At 35.0% G+C, this 21,262-nt stretch overlaps 4 protein-coding genes across 4 annotated transcripts; 1 reads left to right on the top strand and 3 right to left on the bottom strand.

Annotated features, from left to right (window-relative positions):
* LOC149737884 (dynein regulatory complex subunit 3-like) lies at window positions 1-4,157 on the top strand. The gene is made up of 11 exons (XM_089875124.1): window positions 1-384; window positions 488-604; window positions 817-983; window positions 1,303-1,449; window positions 1,509-1,628; window positions 1,700-1,810; window positions 1,993-2,169; window positions 2,571-2,621; window positions 2,819-2,970; window positions 3,324-3,447; window positions 3,782-4,157. The coding sequence occupies exons 1-11, from the start codon at window positions 225-227 to the stop codon at window positions 4,013-4,015; spliced, it is 1,560 nt and encodes a 519-aa protein (XP_089731250.1). The 5' UTR covers window positions 1-224; the 3' UTR covers window positions 4,016-4,157.
* LOC149737885 (microtubule-associated tyrosine carboxypeptidase 1-like) lies at window positions 4,113-7,994 on the bottom strand. The gene is made up of 6 exons (XM_089875121.1): window positions 6,542-7,994; window positions 6,113-6,428; window positions 5,404-5,680; window positions 5,182-5,317; window positions 4,939-5,108; window positions 4,113-4,754 (listed from the first exon to the last, which is right to left on the bottom strand). Exons 1-6 carry the CDS (start codon window positions 7,165-7,167, stop codon window positions 4,462-4,464), a joined length of 1,818 nt encoding a protein of 605 aa, XP_089731247.1. The 5' UTR covers window positions 7,168-7,994; the 3' UTR covers window positions 4,113-4,461.
* Window positions 7,995-8,132: 138 nt separating this feature from the next.
* LOC149737886 (uncharacterized) lies at window positions 8,133-16,226 on the bottom strand. The gene is made up of 15 exons (XM_089875120.1): window positions 16,063-16,226; window positions 15,779-15,962; window positions 14,662-14,852; window positions 14,217-14,349; window positions 13,528-13,632; window positions 12,962-13,181; window positions 12,575-12,708; window positions 12,048-12,205; window positions 11,524-11,652; window positions 11,222-11,340; window positions 10,746-10,942; window positions 10,016-10,195; window positions 9,248-9,416; window positions 8,858-9,001; window positions 8,133-8,591 (listed from the first exon to the last, which is right to left on the bottom strand). The coding sequence occupies exons 1-15, from the start codon at window positions 16,094-16,096 to the stop codon at window positions 8,241-8,243; spliced, it is 2,448 nt and encodes an 815-aa protein (XP_089731246.1). The 5' UTR covers window positions 16,097-16,226; the 3' UTR covers window positions 8,133-8,240.
* Window positions 16,227-17,016: 790 nt separating this feature from the next.
* Window positions 17,017-20,598, bottom strand: LOC149737887 (uncharacterized). The gene is made up of 4 exons (XM_089873686.1): window positions 18,693-20,598; window positions 18,245-18,423; window positions 18,016-18,133; window positions 17,017-17,762 (listed from the first exon to the last, which is right to left on the bottom strand). Exons 1-4 carry the CDS (start codon window positions 19,360-19,362, stop codon window positions 17,017-17,019), a joined length of 1,713 nt encoding a protein of 570 aa, XP_089729812.1. The 5' UTR covers window positions 19,363-20,598.
* Window positions 20,599-21,262: the final 664 nt, after the last annotated feature.

Here is a 21,262-nt window from a genome sequence, read left to right on the forward strand (position 1 = left end):
TTTAATTTTTAATAACCGCTTTTGTTAATATAGACATAAACCTTCTGAACTTCTTTAAAAGATGTCTGAAACGCAAAACTCTGCGGTCATCCATTTTACACAATGACCACCATAGCAACGTAGTAAAGCTAAGTTCGAAATGTTTGTTTACAATTGAAGTTTGTGATTTGTTGTATTCCAAACAACGTGTTTTAGTTTTATTAAACGGTAATTAAACTAAAAAGATGAGTCGTTTGTATGATACGGTTGAGCCTTCGGTTATTGACGATGAAATGCTTAGAAAGGCCGTTGAAGAGCAAGGGCCAAAAGAAGAAGCTGGAAAGATTGCCAAACAAGAGGGAGTCGATTATTGTGATGTTTTATCACTTAGACTTGATTTTAGAAGTAAGTGCAATTAGATTCATTTGTAGCTGCATTCAATAGAGTCATCGATAATTGCATGTTTGTTTATTTATTTGTGTTTAACATCCTGCACTTTTTACATTAGATATCTTAAAAGTGGACAATCTATGGCAATTTACTAAATTGACAAAGCTTCAAATGGACAACAACATTATTGAGAAAATCGAAGGAATGGATGCTTTAGTTAATTTGAGATGGTTAGGTATGTATGGAATAGTGTTATTTGGGCTACATTTTATTTAATCCAAGATTTTATGATTTAATAAGCGCCATTTTATGCACTAAAATTTAAAGTGAGACCACATACAAACTGAAACAAAAATGTCACAACAATATATCAAACAGATAAAATATGTATTATTTCAAAAAAATAACACATAATACATAACATATCAAAGTTTTTGTTTGTTTCAGACATGTCTTTTAACAACATTGAAATGATTGAAGGCCTGGACAAACTCACCAAACTTGAAGATTTGACTTTGTTCAATAACAGAATTACAAGACTTGAAAATATGGACTCTCTTCCAAACTTACATGTGTTATCTGTGGGAAACAATAAGATTGATCAACTTGATAATGTAATGCAACGGTTCATAAAACATTTCTTTATGTTTGAAAAATTAACATTTAAGAATAATGTATGCTTTGCACAGTGAGATAAAGCTGTTTTTTTACTGTTCAAGTTTTACATTACCAATGTTTAACAAAGCTATCAAAACAAATATAACAATTTATAAACAAAAAAAAAACATAAAAAAAACAAATATAACAATTTATAAACAATATAACAAAAACAAAATAACAATTATTTTATAAAAAGAACCTTAATACCCACTTCTGTTAGGCTGAAGATTTAAAATTAAAAACCTTTTTTTTCATAATTCACTTTGTTTCAAGTTAATCTATCTGCGCCGATTCCCAAATCTTCGAACTTTGAACTTGACTGGTAATCCAGTCTGTGATGATCAAGGTTATAAGTTGTTTGCTGTTGCTTATCTTTCTCATCTCGTGTACCTTGACTTCCGATTAATTGATGAAGACACGGTAATTGATTTGTTGTAACTTGCTACGACATTGTTGGTTATGTTTGTGTTTACTTTTAGAGGCAAAAAGCTCACAGTTTGTATGAAAATAAACTTGGTGAACTTATGCACAATGAAAAACAAGCAGAAGTTGCAATTGAAGCAGAAAAGAAGGCAGCACAAGAACTTCTTAAACACAAAGTATAATAACATTTTTTTATGATATTTTTAATTTTTAAAGCTAATGTATATTTTCTACCCACATTTATCAGGATGCATATGTTGAACACCTTAATAGTTCTGTCTTGTTTGAATCAATGTATAAGGAAGACCCAGAAGGTATGAAGCTCGCTTTGTTACCAGGGCTGCAGGACATGTTAAAAGTAAGATGGAAATTTGCTTTAACTCCCTTAAATAGATTTTTTTAAACTTATTGGTTTACAAGTTTTTTTAGCTTTTACAATCTACAGGTTAGTTTTAAATTGAAAGTATTGTAGCTATGGTGTCTGTAACTTGCCCCTAAAAAGACAGAAAAAAAGATATTAACTTTGCATTACAAAACTAGGATTTTCAAGACAAGTTTGTGGAGGTATGCATGAAGATTTTTGAGTTTGGGATGAAGGAATACGAGAAACGATGTAAGGAGATGCGGGAGTTCAATACTTGCATTCAGGATGCTGAAGCTGCAAATAAAAGACAAGCAGTGACAGTTATTGATGCATTTGAAGAATATAAGAAGAAGGTAATTATAAATTTATTTTTACTAATAAATTGTAATGTAGGTTACTTTTGTTTTCTTATAAAAATTTTACAAACTTATTTTATTAACCAGCGCATTGGCATAGTGGTTAGTGCGCCTGTCTCTAATCAATAGGGTACAGGTTCAAGGCTCGACACTGCTACGATTGTGGGCATATGTATCCCTGGGCAAAAAAGGCGATTGTTTCAACCTTATGGTCACTTATGAGTTGTCTAAATTATCAGCCATACATTAAAAAAATCCCTATAAAATAATCGCCCACAAAGTTAAAGACTGTTGTTGCCCCACCATGTGAGAATAAAAAAGTTTCATTCATTTAACCTTCCATTACTATACAACTTTAAGTTCGTTTTAAGGTTGGTCTAATATTTTTATTCTGACAGTTGTTTACTGAACTGTTGGTGACCAGTGATGCAGAAGTTCAAGAACGAAAGGTAAAAATGTAAAAACAACAACACTTTTCATGCAGATTAAATAATAAATAAGAAGACCAGGTCAAATGGTTATTTGAAAGTGAAGATGAAACATCCAAGATTTATAAAAAGACATGATTCACAAGAAGAGTCTATGTAAAACCAAATAGGATAAACTTACATTCACAATAACAGCTTTTTCCAAATTTTCAACATAGATGAACGAATATCATGAAGGAGTGAATGAAACATGGGATAAGCTCATGGGGTTGGAAATGCAGTTGGTTGATCAACTTGAAGAAACAATTAAAGACTTTGAACGAAACATGACAGATCTGATGTCACAACTAGTTGAATATATTCAAGGACTGTATCCTTTTATATCAAAAGATATATAACCATGCAGGGCAAGATTTTAAAGACTACAGCTAAAGTTTTAAGTTGATCCAGATAACCGAACCTTAATAGATAAACAAAGGTTTAAAGAGTTACGCAACAATCAAATGTCATTTCTTTAAACTTAAAATATTTTTTGAGCTTTCAGAATAGCATTCTGATGGGTTCCAGCTGAAATCCACTCGTGTATATAACTATTAAACATAAGTAGTAATTGAGCTATTAGCATAATAACAAATAAACATATTATATTAAGCATAGTTATTGCTTGTGTAACTGACTTTATATAAACACATAAATACCAATTTGCTTAACCTACAAACATAGAATAACTCAAGTACGTGATTTGGAGAATTCTCATAATGAGAAGCTGTTAGAGATGTGCATGACAGTTCTTGAAAAAGTTGTTAAGAATGAGATGGACGAAGAGTTACCAGATGATCTTAGAATGGTATACAAACTTTTTTCTAATTTCTTTTTTGGGTGTATGTGTCCTTGGGCAAGACATTTAAAGACATTTTCTGCCAATCCACTGGTTTTTTAAATTGTCAGTCATACATAAAAAATCCTTAAAAAACACTTACTCAAAAAGTTACATTCGCGTAACTCATAAGCTGGCATGAGGTGTACAAAACAGAAAACCCATGATATATTGACTGCAGTTTTCCAGCCACGTGAGGATAAAGCAAGTTACATAACTTTTAATTATAATATTTCCAATCTCCAGTAATTGAAACACTTTCTATTTTCTAACAATTAAAATTACCACCAAATTTTTTATTCAGTTATTTGTCGACAAAGACACCATCGTGAACGCGATTGGAGCTTCCCATGATGTTCATCTCATCAAGATCGACAATCGTGAGGATGAAATTGTGACAAGAAGTGGAGCTTGGTTATCAGGACACATGCAGAAGATCCATGCAGATGAATGTGCTCGGAACAGAGCAAGAGTTGTTGAAATTACAAACTACATTGATCATTTAAGAGATGAAATTGACACACAGTTTATGCCATGATAATGTTATAGTTATTCACCGAGTCTGAACCGTTGCTTTTCTGAGAACTAGTTTTATGTTTTTGTTTATTGTACTGTGGAACATCATACCCTTCAAACTATTTTGATGTTTTTATTACAATAAAATGCTGTTTGTTAAACGACATTGTTTGGTGCAAAAATGTTAGTCAAACACTGTTATACAAGATATGCTGTTGCAAGTGTAAAAAGAATTTATATTTGAAATATCAATTCAAATCAGAATTTTAATCATACCAAACAGAATGAAAGTGCATTAAATATACTTTAAATAAAATAAATTAAATTTTCACAGTGACAAGAAGTACAACTTTACTAATAAAGACAGCTTTAATAAAACATGGAAATTGGATATATACGTTAAAATGACAATATGCCATTTAAATTTTTAGTAATAAAGTATAGCACCACCATGGTATATTTTGTACTTTATTTATCTCCATCTCCTTCGTTCAAATTGTCTGCTTTTGCTGGTCCATCATTGAACCACTCTTCCAGTCCATTTACTTTCACTATGTGATCTAACCTTGCCCTGTATTCTGCAAGGTCCTCCATAAAGCTTGGAATCTTCGTTCGTGCAGGATTATAATGCGGCTGAAGCATCTCTAAGTCTTCATAAGAAACTTTACCCATTGTGCAAAGCAAATGGAAGTCTAATGTATGTCTTCTTTCAAGCAAAGCAAGAATGCCAGTAAGATAAACTTGATCTTTGCAAAAGCAACCTAAAATAATATTATTTTAGTTTAAATCAGACCATGACTCTTTTGTGTGTTTGTTTTATACACTAGTTTACAGCAATAGGCCTGCAAAGGAAAAAGGCCATGAGCAAAGGCCTGGGGCCTGTGTAATGGGCATTAGTTGAGAAACCCCTATTTTTGAACTACAAAGGCTATAAAACAAATTAACCTGGTTTTGAAGTATCTGATTGTCCGCGCTTAGTTCTTAAACAATAATCCCATCGAACTTCAGGGTCATCCATGTATTGACCTAAATTTTCAAACAACTCACAAAAAGACATCTGTGATGCTTTGTGTACTGTGTAATAGAGTATTGCTGACCTCCATAATGAAGGATCTCTGCAAGAATAAATACATGGAATACATTAATTAAACTATATTTGTATATTATCCAAGTTGCTTTTCAACCTACTTTCGCAATAGAACACTGTGTATGCTTGCTAATCCTTCTTCAGTTGGGTTGGCTGGTTTTAAACCAAGTTGGCGACGCATTTTGGAATTGTGCCAAATCTGTTGCCGGTTGTTGTGAAAACGAAGATGGTGTGTTCCTAGTGGGGGGGAATTGAACTTTATTCTTCTAATAAAGCATGTCAGTTTCATAGTGAGTTATTTTCTGTTTGCAATTTTTACTTACCAATTTCATGACGTAAAAGTCCCTCAACCCAAAGTTTTTTTGCAGCACTTTCCCTAATGCTGAGAGTTGGTCTTCCTCCATTTATCGTCATAGCTGCTCTCGAGATTAAATTATTACTGATGTTGACAACCACTTCACCATAGAAACCTTCCTTTTCAAGATAGCGCTTTACGGTGTTCCACAACTGCGTTTTCGAGAGTGGTTTTCCACCAGTCGCCCATTCAAATTTTTCATAATTACCATAACGCTCCAACACTCGTTTCATGATTGATAATGCCTGGAAACATATTTCAAAAATGTGCAAACTGTAAATTATAGTAGGCTATTCTCCTAAAATAGTAAAAAGGTAGTGTAGGCCATGTTTTATACCAAATACAAAGTATCTAAACTTGTCAGCCAGTTTTATGATGGCTAGTATTTTGCGCTCTTTACAAAAGGTAACTGTGACACAAAGCTGACAAAGCAAAATAATCCCAAGTGAGTGGGATTGGTTGAGTATTGTTCGACATAACGCCGGTAGAATTTGACACCACACAATCACTTTTAGAATCGTGATACTTGTTTCCAAAAGAAACACGAGAAAACTATTTGTTAAAGCATTTTTAAACGAGTACAATACACATGTAACTTCCTAACAGGGTCTTGTTTTTGGTTCAAGAACTTGCCATAATAAAATCTAAAGAAACATAACTCGAGAGTCGAGACTCACCTGAGGCAATAGAGCTGAAGATGCCCTGTTGTATCGGGCCCACACGTCGCTTCGGAGGGGGTAATCATATTGAAATTGCGGGTTATACGTAAACCCAGATTTCATAAACTTTGCCTTTTCACTTTCAAGGTTGTTGGGTTTTATACACGTAAGTAAACACACAGGTTTTCTGCTTTTAGTTGTCTTGGGACGTTTTTTAGAACCCGAACTCCGTCCAGCCGCAGATTTCGTGCGACGCTGTTTCTTTTCGGCGATTTCTCGCGCTATTTGAGCCAGACGCTCTTCCATAGACACCATTGAATTCGGATTTCGCCGCCTGTAATAATGTTATAAATATATATATTTTTTAGTCGTAAGTGTTTGTGCGACAGAAATCATATTATGTTTTAATAAATAGGGGTAAATAATATATACCGAGCGTTAATTTACCGTTTCGAATTCTGTACACTTTTGCTTTGATTTGCTACGGAGGTTGTTATAATTTTAGGTGTCGCAAGAGCAGGTCGTTCCGCACGTTTGGCTTTGCTTCCGGTCACTCGAAAAGTGAGTTTCGGGGGAGTAATTTCGTTAACAGAAAAGCGGGTAGGTGGCGACGGTGGTGGCAGGATACGCGGTGAAGTCACGATAGTTTGGAAACCAGTTAGATTAAAAGGAACGGCAGTACACTCTGGTGATCTTGGTTTCTCAAATAGACCAATTCGCGAGATCAAAGTTTCAGTTTGAGCAATCCCCTCTGCCTCTTCTAAGCCTGGGTCATTTACAAACACAAAATCATCATCCATAGACGGTTCTCTTGGTGATTCTTGCCGGTGTTCTGCATACTCGGGGGTTTTATTATCGTGCTCTCCAGACCTATTCAAAGAACTCGTAATACATGGAAACAATGCGTTGGAGAAGTTTTCTTGTCTATTGGTGAAGACTTCCGTGATAAGCTTCCTAGCCGAAATCGGTGGAAGAGATTTTCTTCTTATGATGTTACCTCTTCTAATTATTTGCATTTCCCGTTTTGCCTCTGTAGTCACAACCCTACATGGCACAGCATCCATTGCATTCATGCAGTTTAAAACGATAACTGAGGGAAGCTAACAAATCGCTTTGGATAGGCTCAAATCCATATCCCGCTTTTCAAACTAACCTTACCATCGATCAGACACGCGGCAACACCAACAATTTCGCTGTAGTTCAGATGCCTATTAACAAAAGAACTTTTAACTCTGAACCGCGACACGAAACGTCAACAAAGACGCAAGAGACAAAATAAGTTTCGGTACAATACATCCAGACGACCCGCTGTTTGCTGTCCTTTGTTATTTGCGAACAGGGTTACGCGATATTACGCTGTGGTTACGTAAATATACAAGCTCGTTGCGAATACCAACTTGGGAAACATTTACTATGCAAACGCCTTATCCGTAATATTATGGCGAAAAATAACTTATTAATTTCGTTTGGTTAGTCACATATAGGCCTAACATCATTGTTCTAAAGCGAACGCCTATCTGTAAAAAAAGCTGGAAACTCGACTTCACCTTTTTTTGAACACGGACTTGTTCCCTAAACCTAATAAATTAGACCATAAATCAATAGTAATATAGATTTATTACTCCTCAAAAACCTATCGCTCATAACCGGGCCCTTACGAGCAATATTAGTCATCCGTTCTGCTCAAAAGCGGCACTCTGAACAAGTGACAGACTGAACGTCGAAGTGGTACTCGCAAATAAGCTAGCCCACTTAACTATTGTCAATAAATTGTGTCCTCGGTCAAACAGAGGGTAAGAGCCTGTGTGGGGAGACCTATTGTTTTCTCATGCGTGACACAATGAATTTGTTCGTAATCCGAGCTTTATTGTACTATTTTTAGAAAAGATCATTGGAGTTCACACGTGTGGATGTTACCTTAAACGGCAGTCTTAAACATATGGAACTCCATCAACTAACCAAGATTTACGAAGTGAAACTTGCTTACAATTTTAACCTAAACACTATTTTTCTAGATTATAATTTTCGATAGACAAAATTTTCTGTTGGAATCGTTTATTTCGTGGTACCACTTATACTTGTTAATATGTCATGAAGTGGTATTAAACATATATATATAGAGATTTTTATAAAAGTAGGTAATGAATTATTCCGCGACTTGGCTTACGTCACAATCCCGCGTCATTGTAACTTCATTGTCGTCATCAATAGTAATCTGAACCTTTACCGGCGAAGTCGGCTGCTCGCATTGTGGATTAACCAATGGCCACAACCTAGTATAAACCGGTTCAGACCGGTCATGACAATTCGTTTCTGAAGTTTCTTCCACAACTTGGTTGGAAGGAGGAACTTTCTTGGGTGAAGGTTTAACTTTTTTGGGAGTTTGAGACTTTCTGCGCTTGTGGCATTTATGTCCTTTTAACTTTGACTCAGTGGGAAATGATTGTGTACAAGTATTACAATGGAAAGGATAGGAGTGGATTTTCTCGTGACGAATCTAATGATATTTGTTAGATAAATTTTCTTCATAAGGTTTTAAATTGAAATTCTAAGGATTAGTGTAAATTTCCTGCATATAAAAGTGGAAGTGGCAATACAATACAAATTTTGACAACATGCAGCATTGTCTACAAATTTTGATAACCTGCAGCATTGTCTAGTGCACCATGCATTTAAATATTAATTATACAAATTCGTTAATATGAGAAATCCTTATTCAATACGTTAATCCAAATATTCGAAGCAAAATTAATTTAAGCTTACCAGGCAGGACTCCCTGCTGTATTTTTTCGAACACGTACTACAGCTGTAAGTTCTCTTAGTTCGACTGTGGTTAATTATGTGTTCTTTCAGTTTGTCAGCTCTGCTGAACTCTTTGTTGCATTCAAGCACATTACGCAGTGGACACTGTGCCAATATAGATAATATTCTTATTTAAAACAGGAGCTTTATAATAGAGTCACATGCAATTAATCTAAATACAAAACAAATGCTAAAACATTGTTCAACACATTATTAGAAAACCATGTATAAAAAGTTGACTCAAAAGCTTAGCTATGGGTATACAAAAACGAGTGCACTATTATTAATGTATGCGCCTCATTTTGTTTAAATAAGTAAATGGTTAAATATTATCACATATGATGGTGTTACCTTAAAGCGTTTAACAGGGTCATGAGTTAGCATATGTCTCTTCACTTTGTCCTTTCTATTAAACGCTGCATCACACTTGGTGCACCGGTAAGGTAGTTCTTTGGTGTGTATAAACATGTGGAGGCGTAGGTAGTATACACTGCGGAGTGATTTGCCACACACTGTACATCTGTAATACAGTTTATAACTTTATGTGATAAAACAAAAAAAGCTCTGACTATAAAACATGTAAATTTTGAAAGAAATATCAACGTTTGTTAAAACGGTGGGTCACCCTTTTTTCAACGATCTTTTTGCTGAAGTGTTGATGAATAAGGAGGGAAAAAAAACATTTGTAACTTGTAGCGTTGTAGGTATATGATAATGAAATTCATTACATAATCAGTTATGTCATAACATAGTTTTACTATCCCAAACACTGCACGATAATGGGTTGCATCACAATAAAGTCAATAACGCATTGTAGATGTAATATAACATCGTTCAACTTTCAAATGTAGAATTAGGTAGTACACTGTTATTTGCGTCCAATAAGGTTGCTTACTCAACAAATTATAAAGATGGAGAGACATTACAGTATAGTTCCTAGATTCTAGGACCTAGAATCCGATAAGTTTTGCAATTCTTGGTGGGCTATGTGAAAAAGTGAAGAATGTTTTTACAAGATAAAAAATATTTTAAGCCTGTTTAAGAAAACAAATTTATTGTTTGAGAAAAATTTCAAACTTTCCGAAAAATGTTTCGCATTTAAACAGGCAACATACTTACGTGGCACCTTTTGCATTTTCCTCCTTATGTTGCATGAAAGTATGCTTACGTAGATATCGCTCACAGGTGAAAGTAGCATCACATATTCTACATACATGGTGATGCGGGTCGTTGATAACATGTTCACGTAATGCAGTTGGGTGGCTGAATTTACTTGGGCAAAGCTGGCAAGGGTAAGTTCTGTGAAGAAAGGATTTGCTATTTTAAAATGCTTCATGGTAAAAAATACACTGCTTGTCAAGCTATTTTGCAGCGACACAAACATTAATTACACCTCAACCCGCAAGGCATTGGTTGCATTATTTGTAAAACTTAATGACAAATAAAAAGCAATATTTTACTTTTACATCACAGTCAATCGGCTTTAAACGATTACCAGGTCCAACTAATTCAAATAATCAGCATGGGTCACAACCTAGAGGTTAACAACACTGATCTTGTAACCACTGGTATATAGTGTAAAGTGTATAATGCATTGTTATTATACTAATACAAAAAATAAGCTTGACTTTATAGTAATTGGACGAAAACGAAAAACATACACACCAATGATAAATCTTACTTAAAACTACAGATATGGAAATAATATGAAGACAAAAACATTTTTATAAGTACCAAAAAATATATTCTGGGGTAAATAAACAGCACATTTTAGGGTTTAAAGCACTTTAACACCACCCAAAACCTACATTAATAATACAGTTTCATTTCTTAAAACAATGTTACTCACTTGGTTTGTATACTTTTCTTTCTGCTGTTAAGATGAACCTGGTATTGATGCAAACCAAGATCATGCAATGATTTAAAAACTTTGTGACACTGATGACACCGATAGGTCATGCCTGTCTCATGACCTTTCACGTGAGCAATAAACGCATCGAGATCACGAAATGTTAATGAGCATTCTTCTTTTAAACACTTGTACACCTAACATGGGAATAATCATAATTTAGAAAATAATGTGCATATTATTGGAAAGAATATACAAATAATATTTGAAAAACTACACAAAAAAAAAAATTAAAGACATAAAACAATAAAAACATAAAGGAAGAATTTTGATTAGATTGAAAACAGTAATTACCCCAACCAACATATTATGTTACAACTTACACCTGGTTTAAAATTATATCCAAGTTTTATCTTTAAAAATTGCAGGGTTTTTAATGTTACTAGGTCAGTATTTCAAACATAAACAATATTTACTTGTTGGTCTTTATGAACTTGCATGTGAGATTTCCGCTTGTTGTATGAAGGGAAGGACTCGCCACAATATTGACAATTAAACGAAACATCAACACTATCAGGAACACCACTGTTTGTATCTATATGGATTATACATCTAGTTGACAAAACTTATGAAGTAGTTTTATTCTGATTTAGTAATATCCTTTTTTAACGGGTTGTTATTAAATTAAATTTTAAATGAATAAATTAAACACTCCCCTAAACAAAGGAAACATTTTAATTTAGCCTAAAAAGTTGGGTATAAATTATATCAAAATTACCTTTACTGCATGCTTGGGAAAATGTGGCCGTTCCTTTTAACCAAACTTTATGAGACACCATGTGTTTCTTTACATTTGACTTCTGAGCAAATGCTCTGCCACAAACTATGCACTGAAACGGCTTCTCACCTAAACGCCAATACTTTCCATGTTAAATAAGAAGTTAAAGAAGTAAGAACCCAGTGGTCACTAATGGGTTGTCTAAAGTATCACATACAAAATGTAAAAAAAAAATAATCACCCACAAAGTAACATACATGGTAACTCGTAAGCTGGAACGAGGTGTATGAAACAGAACAACTGTGTTAAGACGACTGCTGAAATTGCGTTTCAGTTTTAACTGATAAATACACGACAGTCCTATGGACATAAAAAGTATGTTGTCTTTAAAAAGGGAAAAAATGTAACATATTCTGTTAAGGGGACTGCGTTTCACTGTTAACCCTACTTAGCTAGTTTAACATTAATTGCCTTTTCCCCACATATTATCCATGGGTGTACACTGTACATGCACTAAAACACACCTGTGTGACTTCTCTTGTGTTGCTCAAGATCAAAATTCTTTGTGAAAACTTTCTGACAAAATTGACACGTAAACTTTTTCTTTGTGTCATCTTTCTGCTCGGAGGTTGATTCGGGAGACTCCAGGATTGTTGGAGCAGATCCCGATGTGGAGGTTGCACTTAAATAACGAGTTTTATTTTTACAATTTATAAAATGTCCATATGTGTATTATATCTCACTACCTAAAACCTGATTAAACAAATAAAAACTAATTTCTCTAAAATTCTATTCTATATGTGTGAGGAAGTATGGGAGGTAACAGTTGGTCCATTAGTTAAACACCTGGGGCGCTGCAGGAACTTATTAAATTATGAAGCATGTCACTTCTTTGAAGTCAGTTGACTTTAATAGTAATGCTTGGATTTTATAAACAACATATCTATACAAAAACTTTACATCATCATACCAACAACTAAAAAAACATTTAACAGCGTCTTTAAAGTTAGTTACAACATTTAACAGTGGTTTTTAAGATTATTTTGCTTACTTATTGTTTCGGTCATATAACCGAGGTAAAATAGTCTCTAACGTCTTGCCCCTTGATTTTGATGCTTGTGTGCGGATAGGCTGGGAATGTTCCTCAAGCATAGATGATTGCATGTCTACATGGTTCGTATTGTCCTATGGAAAAAAATATTGTGTGATTTTAATTGGCCCAGTGTGTCCAAAGGAGTTCGAGACATAATATAAGTCTGAAAATCTTGCCCATAAATTTATTACGCTATAACCTGAACCGAAAATTCAAATTTCTGATTAAATTTAAACAAAGTCTAATTTATGGACTTAGTTACATAAGTTCGAGAATAAACTGCTTAGAAATTGTTCATTGGGAACATACAGTATATTGCCAGATCATTGAAGCAACTTAACATACTGTTTCCGCTATAATCTGCACTGTAGATGTTGTGGTTGTTGTAATAGCCATCTGTTCAGAAGGCAAGTTAGCATTGCTGTTAGATTGGTGAGCACCCACAGGTTGGAACGGTGGGATCTGTTGCAGTAAGGAAGATATGAGACCATTGCCACCCACAGTCATGTCATCCTCAGTAGCTTCTCTTGGCTCCGATGCAAGAAGATCATCAGATAAATTGATCCTGAATGATTTAATATCAGTGTTATTCAAAAAGCAACAACATCATTTTATTCATTAGTCATACTCAACAGACAACAGGTACATAAATATATATATATAATATATTAATATATATTGTCTTTGTCTAATTTAATCTTAGAATACAAATTAAAAAAAAGATAATATATCGTGTTTTATTGACTTCTTAATAATAATAAGTTTATTCTTCTCTTCGATAGCGAAGATCTAGAAATATTTTAAAGAAAAGAGAAATAGCGACAAAACAAGTTTTTAAAACAAGTTGTTAAAACATGCTTACAAATAAAAGCATATTTTATTTAAGCACAAGCAGTTATTTTGCAACCCACCGTGTATGTGGGGCAGATATTGGCATTTGTTGAGCCCGTGGAAGAAGTATTCTATGTTGGGGTGGATGTGGATGGTTGCCATTGTATGGCATTGGTAGTATACGTCTGGAAAAGAAAATACAAATTTAAATCCTTGATTGCAGCAGTTCGAACTAGGAGATCTTCAATGAGAAAGATCTAAACTTAATTTTCCTAAAGCAGGAGTTGCAACCCCACAGAAATAGAGTTTTTAATGGTGAAGGTTTTAATTAACTGGAACTTTTATGCAACACGATATTGCATAAAAACCTGGATGTTAGTTTTTGCTGATCACACATAATACTGAATGTTTTTTTAACGCATTAACATCATCTTTCTGCTTCCACAGTAATCTGCATTGGGCTGATAGCATTGTCTTGTGTTAGTTTTGTTACTGAATATTATTGCAATTTGCAAACTAGTAGTGTGTGTACTACACTTTGAAGCTCACAATACTTTTGCCAAGAAGATGCAAAAATATAGATAGAAAATTTGGTAGGATTTATAATATAAAGGTCAAGCATCAGGAAAGTGGTCACAATGACCGCATTGATTTGATATGAACTTTAAGTAAAAAACATTGGAAAGTTTTGTTCATAAACCTTTATTTTATTCCAATCATCATTATGTTTTTACACACTCTGGACTTATTCAATAAAAAGACACCATACCTGTGGATTGGTATATTGGACTGACATGCATTTGTTTGTGATGTTCGTGGATTGATGGGCAGTGAATTGGGATGAGCTGATGAAATATTTTGCTGATGAAGCATTCCACCATGAATAGGACGACCATGAACATCTGGAATTTAAATACAATTACTCCCTAAACATACATAAGGCAAGTTTTTTAATCAACATTAAATGTCATTCAATATTAATATTAACCACTAAAGAAGCAGCTTAGGGTAAAACTTATAAAGTGAAAAATTGATACCAGGATTCTGTATTGTGTATGCATGGGGTCATATAGGCAGACATACATGAGATATGAGAACGTGGGTGTACGGACAGAGTTGGTTCATAAGAAAAAAATCATAACAAAAAAAGTAGTTGCAGATTGCAGTTTTATATATCAAATAGGCTTCCATCCAGTACAGTCTCGCAGACCTACCATTACAGTTATCAGCCAATACGACATGTGCCTGTTCATAGAGCAATGTATGGTCTGCTAGTGAAGATGATAGTTGATTTCCACCAAGAATTTGTGGAGGTCCATTTTGTTCATAAATATGACGTTGCATGGAACAGTGGTCCGTTTTATGTTGAACAAATATATTCAAATTGTTGAACTGCTGTTTGCACCTGAGGATATAGATGAATGTTAATCTAGAAGCTTTGCATTTGGTTTAGTAATAACCTTGACAAACTAGACTTGTAGTTGATTTAAAGTTTGAAAACTTATATATATATGCTTGGAACCAATAAACAGTTGACATAGCATTTATAACAGAATTGCAATCATATTCTTTATTTTTGTCTCTTTTTTATCACTCAACTAGAGGCAATGCATAGCACCAATTTCTGCAGAAATGACAATTGATTATCGATATATATAGTGAAACACAAGGATAAACACCTTACACATGATAAAAATACTAGTTATTAAGAGCTATTATTTTTAGAATCCTTGTATTGGTTGGGAGTTTTTATCTCTGAATCACTGGAGTAGTTTATCAATAGAGTGCATTATAATATGGAGATATGGTAGCACAACAAACAGACAAAAACAAAACAGCCTCCACGATTTAGCGATTAAAAAATCAGTGTTATATCTCTAGGCTATAAAGTAGGGACCAAGGTATTCCTAATATTCAAAATCATTTTAGATTTGTGAAATATCACAGACAACTATTATGCCCTTCCTGCAGGAATCGATTAGAGTGATGAAATACAGGCTGGGGGCAAAACAGTGGTGCAAATAAAGCAGACAAAAACACTTATACGAGTTTGATGTCAACCTAAAACAGAAACACCACCTTACTCCAGTCTGCAGAATATGGCAGTTCCTGATAAGATCTCGCCCCTGCAAACCGTTTTTTTTTTCACGTGCGCACGTGCTATCATAAAAATATCAGCGTGCAAAGTACTAACATTTCAAGCAATGTTAGAAAAACTGGGTTAATTTAATACAGACTTGGTTCATTGATTAAGTAATTGGCTTGCAAAACCCCAAAAATTGTAAACAAAATCGCAGGGGCGCCAGCTATACTCTGCAGACTGGACCTTACCTTCCACATTGGAATATATCTCCATCTTCCACAACATTTTCAATTGCATTTTCCTGCAAACCTTGTGGTTGCGATATATTTTCTTCACCGGATAACTGAACAAGATTACTTGCCAGACCACTTTGACTTTCTCCAGTTAGTGACGCACTTTCTAGGAATGCCAGACTTCCATGAGCGGTAATTTCTAAAAGTTAAAAATTGTGTAATAGCAGCAGTCAGCGGAGCCTATTAGTATTATCTTAAATTTATAAGGGATTATGTAACAAACCATACATCATACTTACCGTTCACGTTTAAGGTTTCAAAATACGACTGCATCTTTATTTGGAGCTAATGTAATTGATATATTTAGCAAAAAACCTTTCGTCACTTCATTTTTTTAACTTGAACACACATACACATATTACCTAACTAATTAGTATTACGCTGCAATGTAAACAATGGATTTTTTACACAAAGTAACTTACACCAAATACAAGGCAACCGGTACATATAAAAAGTTGTATGTGCAATTGTTCATGTCAAAGTAAATAAATATACATATATTTATTTTCTTTGGTTCATGTGATGTGAACAAAACCTGGAATAATCTCTATATTTTATAAAAGACACATTAACTTTTCCGCCAGAGGACGCTAAACTTATTTATTATTTGGGGGGGAGTTAGGAGTTTTACAAAATAGCAAAATTTGTTTTTTTAAACCATATATCATATATATAACTTTTATCTACGGTTTAAACCTTGTCGTCGCTGCTGCCAAAGAGCTTGGTTTTAATCTTTTTGCTGCTGCCAACGTGGGCGCATGTGTCCTTGGGCAAAACACTTAACGACAATTGCTCCAACCCAGTGGTCACTGATGGGTTGTCCAAATTATCAGCCATACATAAAAAATCCAAAAATATAATCTTCTACAAAGTAACATACATAGGGACTAGTATAGGCTTGCCCGAGGTGAATGAAACTCTTCACAACCCTATAATGAAACACAACACCCGTGTTATAGCAAGTGTCGTTTTCGGCCACGCGAGGATAAAGTAATGTTTCATTCATTCATTCATTTATTCAATTTAGCCAAAAAAGTTTATCGACAGCGGTTGATTTTACAGGCTATTTTGCCGATCAAACATTAAAATACACTCTTCTGGTCCATACTGCATAGGCTATAGTGCGGATATATATTTTTTGTTTTATGACAAGGCTGCATATGTGTGACATTTATTTAAAAGAAACGACTTCTTTATATAGCAACCGGAGTAAGGCCAGTCAAATGATTAATAGATACAGGAGCCCACAGTGTACTTTGATCAGAACAAACGCTAACTGACGATCTGTCGCTGGTTGGCGACAACGAGTCGTCCAACTTTTGTTTTCTATTAGGATTATTGGCGCAAGCGCTTTGTTTAACAGGTGAACATGATGCTGGAAGAACGAGAGAAGCAATGGAAGGAAGATTCGTTTCACCGATATAAGAAGCTTCACAGCCGTGCAGTTTGGTAGCTGCCCTTGAATCGTCTTCGTAACTTTCATTGGATATCTGAGATCGATAGAGTTGAAGACGTTGTATGACTTCACCGTTCACACCTGACATTACGTTGCTATTGAAGGGCGCAAATGTTTGGGTGTTTATATCAAAATGCACCTCTGGCATTGCGAACATGTCATATACAGAGCGATGTGTTGAGGTATGTTGCATATTTTCCCATGCCGCATACTCTGTAAATGAACTGCTGCCATAACCAACAAAACTGTTGGAATGGGTTGAATTATTCGACAGCTTCGTGTATTCTGTTTTTGCGCCAGGAAATTGAGGTTGCCACACTGGAGCACGAACGATTTTTCGTCTTTTTCGAGTACGAGGAGAGGAAAATTGCGGGGAAGAAGTATTGTTATCAGTTTCTTCAGTTGTCCCTTCAATGTTTCTTTCCATTTCACTTTTATCCCACCCCCACGATAATGAATGACAAACAAGGTCGTTGCTTTGTCCTGTGAGAATACGCAAACTTTATAATAAATCGTTAATTTAAGCTCTCTATTTATATTAAACCTCTAAAGGTGAGACCGGTCATTTTTATTTTCGAATATACAATGTTTTACTTCATACAGAAAAATAGCCTTCAGAATAAAAAGACAACAAACTATTGCATGCAAAAAGCATTACCTTATAAATCACTTTGTTTAAAATTTAGGCGTATGGGCATGTCCACAATATAGCCTATTACTAAAATATTAAATTAACCTTCTCTTGTATAAACAACGACTCGTTTTTTTGTTGCAGTTTTCTCGCCTCCATCGCTTGACTTTAATAGATTTGACATAAACGAAATGTAGTCGATTGCAGATTTGAGAGTGTCTACCTGGTATTATAGTATATATGTTGGTAATTGTTGTTTGGTATATACTAAATAATTGCGAGTAAAACATTATTTACAATAAAAAATGCAACAGTAATATAATTAATTTTCTACCTTTGACAATTTTTTCTCGTAGCTTTCACACGGAACGTGTTTTCTTAGGTTTTGGAAAGCTCTGTTAATAATTTTCATTCGCCGTCGCTCGCGTTTATTGGCTGCACACCTCTGACCATTGTGACGTAAAGGGGTTCGTTTGTCACCGAAACCAAAAGTACTGGAACTCGTCGACGGATCTGGAAAAAATGTTGTGAAGAAGAATTTAATTTGCTGCATTTTTGTATATAGTAGGGTGGGGGAAGATGGAACACCTTTAGGACGTAATATCCAAATATCTGATTGTGTTTTAAACAACTAATACCTGTCTATGGGTGTCGCGAGACACAGTTTTATAATTCGTTAAATTTTATTTGTTTACTACTAAATTAGATGAGAAAATAGAATGAAAAGGTGACCCATCTACCGCCACCCCACTACATTTTATCGTTATAAAAAGAGAAAATACCTATGGTTAAAAGTTGGTCTGAATATTCGCCTTTGTAAATTTCTTCGTCAAACTCCGGCATTTCATTAAACGAAATATCTTCATCAAATTTAAAAAGATCATCTGAATCGATGTCCAGGTCTTCCTGCAGAGAACTACCTGGATACAGATCGGAAGAAGACTTTTCCGGGTGGACTTTGATCAACTGGGAAGGGGTGTGTGGATGGAATCTTGGATTTCCTGATTCATTAAATTGGCTTGGGTTGGTGACGCCATTTTGTCCCTCGTCAAATTCTCTGATCGCTCGAAGCAGACTGTCAGATGTCGGGTAAGCATCGTTGGTTAGTCCGGTTAACATAGGTTGTGTGCGTGCTTCGGCACGAGGGGTTGCACTCCCGGAAAATACTTCTGGGAAATGAGGATTTACAGTTTGCAGAATCAACTCTTGTTGTTGGTTCTCATACATTGAAGTTGGAACGAAATTACTTTTCCACAGCGGAGCAGAGGTGATTGCGGAATCGTATGCTCCTGGTAGTTGATTGGACCAGGATTCAGACCCGCCTGAAAGTGGTAAATGACTTGAAAAAAGAAATGAATCTTGCAGTGGAGGGAGCGCGTAGGGTTCTCCTGAGAAACTTTTATCACAAGTTTCCTTTAATTCTTCATATTTTTTTCCAAATTGGCACTCCATGTCAATAATCAACAAATTCAATATTTCACTTTAACAAAAACAAGTTCGGTAAAATTATTTTATTTGTATTCGGTATTTATAAAAACTTTGCACTTTCGTTGCAAACTAAATAAAGTAACAGTTTAACCTTTAACATAGGCCGGGCTAATTTAAACTATACCTCTTGCAATTGAGATGATCTCTTTTAAAGTGCAGTGCTCATGTAATTACTTATTAATTGACTTACAGTTTGGAAAAAACGTGTGAGAAAGTTCCGTGTGTGTTTGCTCCCGGGAGCGTGTCATCCACGTGTCTGTGACGTCACACAAAGATGAGGAGGGTTATTTGTTCTTGCGGAAAAGAAAAGTTTGTTTTTCTATATACCGATACCACAAAGTAGCGGTTACACCTGTAAGCTACCCAAGCCAGCCCCTCAGAGTGGTTGACAAACACACTAATGCGACAAGGAATTAGTTTGTGTTTGACGTGCTATTTCAGCCCACGCTTATTTGTTTTTATAAGTTGATATAGTGACGACAACCTTGTTATCGTATATTGATGAGGAATACGACCATTTTTTTCAAAAGGCAACAATTTTTATTTCTTTGTTCGGTTGGTTAGAATATGATAAAAGTTAAAAACGTTTGCCGCCATTTTCGGGGACTTACAGAAGTTATTTCTTTTCTAAAACCGGTTTCGTATACGTTGGTACCGCAACTGTATGGCATAAATACCAAGCCCAATAGCGTGCATTTACCCATAGAGAACAGAAACCGTCATTGTATGTAAACAGGTAAATTTACGGTGTTGACGAAAAAACGAAACAAATGAGAACATTATAGTAGGGCTGGGGGAGAAAGGACACCTTTTGGTTCTATTTTCTCGTCTCTTTTGGTGATAAACAAAGAAATATAAAACCATATCCTCACGACTCCCACAGACCGTTTTTAGTTGTTTAAAACAGGAATAAGATATTTGCAGATTATGTGCTAAAGGTGTCCGGTCTTACCCCACGGTACTATGAACTGCTAATAGCACGATCCCGCCACTTTCAGTATCAATCGCTTGCGCTGAAAACTCTATACTACCATCTATAATGAGGCAAACAAATCGGCGCGTGGAGATGGCTTTCCGAAATCACGGCGCCCATTCTGTTTGTCTTGTAGAGCTTGAAATTCCAATAATGATATGGTACACGTGGGCGGGGTAATTTAATATAGTGCAGTGATTACAGAGTTTTTTATGTACAATAAGCGATTTACGACTTTCTTAGCTCCCCTTAGAGTCCTGATTTTTTGCAAAAATATTTTTTTAAATATGATTCACAAATTTATTCCTTGTATTAGAATGAATCATTTTGCATATAATTTTTATTTAATATTTTTTTGCTTATAATTTGTAATTTTTGAAATTCATAAACAAAAATGTTATAATTTTTTTAATATTATGTGTCATATAATGACAAAAAGAGTTATCGAATTTTACACGATTTTGGAATTCGCTTTCACCCTTATCATATTGACCACCTTGTTCAACTAGATTTTACAATATTTGAGAACATGTTTATTGTCCAGATAAGCTACTCCGAGTGATAACTCCCTAACCAAGTTACACTGCACATGTATTTTCTTCCGCTTAGCAGACTTCGTTAATTGACCTCCGAAAGTTTTTAACTCCAGTTTGAGACAATTTTGCGATAAAGCGGCGCCGGTAATTTTTAGGATCCGAAAAGCAGTAACATTTTAAGCAACCGGCGTCTCCGTTCAGTCCCGTTCGTTTAGCAGACGCTGAAACTGACGCATGTTTATCGTACAAGATGTGCTTCCGTGGCGTAATGCGTCTCTATTCTGTTTGCGAATGATAGCGACTGACAAGTATTGGCACGTGTTCGGCGCCGGCACGATGTGTGTTGTAGTCTGGC

The sequence above is a fragment of the Ciona robusta genome, chromosome 3, assembly GCF_009617815.1.
Source record: "Ciona robusta chromosome 3, ASM961781v2".
Taxonomy (NCBI): domain Eukaryota; kingdom Metazoa; phylum Chordata; class Ascidiacea; order Phlebobranchia; family Cionidae; genus Ciona; species Ciona robusta.

What these genes read in the sequence shown, in the direction of transcription:
- LOC149737884 (XM_089875124.1), top strand. Translation starts at nt 225, where the DNA reads ATGAGTCGTTTGTATGATACGGTTGAGCCTTCGGTTATTGACGATGAA. An exon ending in TTGAAGAATATAAGAAGAAG is followed by an intron (nt 2,170 to 2,570) that starts GTAATTATAAAT and finishes TTATTCTGACAG; the next exon opens with TTGTTTACTGAACTGTTGGT. An exon ending in CAGAAGTTCAAGAACGAAAG is followed by an intron (nt 2,622 to 2,818) that starts GTAAAAATGTAA and finishes TTTTCAACATAG; the next exon opens with ATGAACGAATATCATGAAGG.
- LOC149737885 (XM_089875121.1), bottom strand. Translation starts at nt 7,167, where the DNA reads ATGAATGCAATGGATGCTGTGCCATGTAGGGTTGTGACTACAGAGGCA. An exon ending in CTTCAGCTCTATTGCCTCAG is followed by an intron (nt 5,681 to 6,112) that starts GTGAGTCTCGAC and finishes ATATGTTTCCAG; the next exon opens with GCATTATCAATCATGAAACG. An exon ending in CACAGTGTTCTATTGCGAAA is followed by an intron (nt 5,109 to 5,181) that starts GTAGGTTGAAAA and finishes TTATTCTTGCAG; the next exon opens with AGATCCTTCATTATGGAGGT.
- LOC149737886 (XM_089875120.1), bottom strand. Translation starts at nt 16,096, where the DNA reads ATGCAGTCGTATTTTGAAACCTTAAACGTGAACG. An exon ending in TCCAATATACCAATCCACAG is followed by an intron (nt 13,633 to 14,216) that starts GTATGGTGTCTT and finishes TTTCTTTTCCAG; the next exon opens with ACGTATACTACCAATGCCAT. An exon ending in ACCCTGTTAAACGCTTTAAG is followed by an intron (nt 9,002 to 9,247) that starts GTAACACCATCA and finishes ATATTGGCACAG; the next exon opens with TGTCCACTGCGTAATGTGCT.
- LOC149737887 (XM_089873686.1), bottom strand. Translation starts at nt 19,362, where the DNA reads ATGGAGTGCCAATTTGGAAAAAAATATGAAGAATTAAAGGAAACTTGT. An exon ending in AGACCAACTTTTAACCATAG is followed by an intron (nt 18,424 to 18,692) that starts GTATTTTCTCTT and finishes CATTTTTTCCAG; the next exon opens with ATCCGTCGACGAGTTCCAGT. An exon ending in CGTTGTTTATACAAGAGAAG is followed by an intron (nt 17,763 to 18,015) that starts GTTAATTTAATA and finishes GTATTCTCACAG; the next exon opens with GACAAAGCAACGACCTTGTT.